This window comes from Acanthisitta chloris, unplaced genomic scaffold (genome assembly GCF_000695815.1).
Source record: "Acanthisitta chloris isolate BGI_N310 unplaced genomic scaffold, ASM69581v1 Scaffold664, whole genome shotgun sequence".
Lineage (NCBI taxonomy): Eukaryota > Metazoa > Chordata > Aves > Passeriformes > Acanthisittidae > Acanthisitta > Acanthisitta chloris.
Genome location: NW_008670721.1, coordinates 6,561 through 7,690, shown reverse-complemented (window position 1 = coordinate 7,690; position 1,130 = coordinate 6,561). Strand labels below are relative to the sequence as shown.

Genomic DNA, 1,130 nt, shown 5'->3' with positions numbered 1-1,130 from the left:
AACAAACTCATATGCAACCTTTTACACGACTGACTCTCTGTGTTTGTGCGTTTCTCCCTCTAAAGGTGAAGACAATGGAGAAGGAAGAGGAAAAAGCTGCCAGTGAAGAAAAAGATCATGTTCTCACAGAAAATGAAGGAAATGGTGCAGAGGGACATCTTCCAGAGTCGGAGAATAAAGAGAAAGGTATTGTGTTTGGTCTATTGGCATGTGCCAGTGGCTTTCCAGAAGGATTTGTCAGCATTTTTTCTGTTTTAGAAACCAAGAATGTCATCAAAAAAATCCAGTGGGTCACAGCCAATGACTTCACAGAGGAGAGAGGACTACAGCAGATTGAAGAACTCATTTCTGTGAGTGACAATTCCACCCATTCAGGAAGGCCACACCTTCTCATGGTTGAGAAGTGAGAAAAATTAAAGGGGAGCACCTGTGTTCCTTTTTAGCACCTCCCTCAAGTCACCTCTACTAGACACAGGGAGTCTTAGTGTGATGCACTTGTTCCACAGACATGGGACATTGGGGAATGCTGGCTTCACTCTTCAGAATTTCTCAAGGAAGAAGAACTGGAGGACAGCAAAAGGTACCACTACAGAGCTTGCTGGGGCATCCCAACACGCAGAAAACCCTGTCCACGGGCAACAGCAAGTGTCTTCTTTGTTATAGTGATCTCCAAACGCAAACCTGCTGTAAGTACTCAGAAATGGCACACTAATCCTTTAAGGAAGAGGAGTACAGTGGGGTTCCTGAGGGAGGGAAATGCCAGGGCAGTGGAGAGAACAGCCAGGAGCTGGCAGCTCACATGGAGAGGCTGACAAGGCCTGGGCATTGCCAGAGCAACAGAGGGAGAGGTAAACATGGTCTAACAGAAACACACGGTCAGTTGGCAAGGGGAGGAGAGCGCAGGGCAGGAGTTTGGTTAGTTCTCCAGTCATGGAGACTGACAGACTTTGAACAAACAGAATCTGGCAGGATCCCACTTCTGCTTTCTTGCTCTTAAAATTGCTCTGGGCACCTGTAAGTGAGTCTGAGTTATGGAATAAGGAGTCAGTAGACAGGGAGTGACCTGCTGCTCTTTAAGCTGTCTCAGAATCCCTTTCCTAATTGGCCTGAAGTTTGTCACCTATGTAATA

The 1,130-nt window shown here is 46.6% G+C and overlaps 1 protein-coding gene across 1 annotated transcript; it reads left to right on the top strand.

Annotated features, from left to right (window-relative positions):
• Positions 1 to 65: 65 nt before the first annotated feature.
• LOC103801347 (A-kinase anchor protein 14-like) lies at positions 66 to 407 on the top strand (the record flags this gene model as incomplete). Its single annotated transcript, XM_009073757.1, has 2 exons — positions 66 to 186; positions 259 to 407. Coding segments are annotated over 2 exons (270 nt in total), but the record flags the coding sequence as incomplete, so codon positions are not given.
• Between the last annotated feature and the right edge of the window lie 723 nt (positions 408 to 1,130).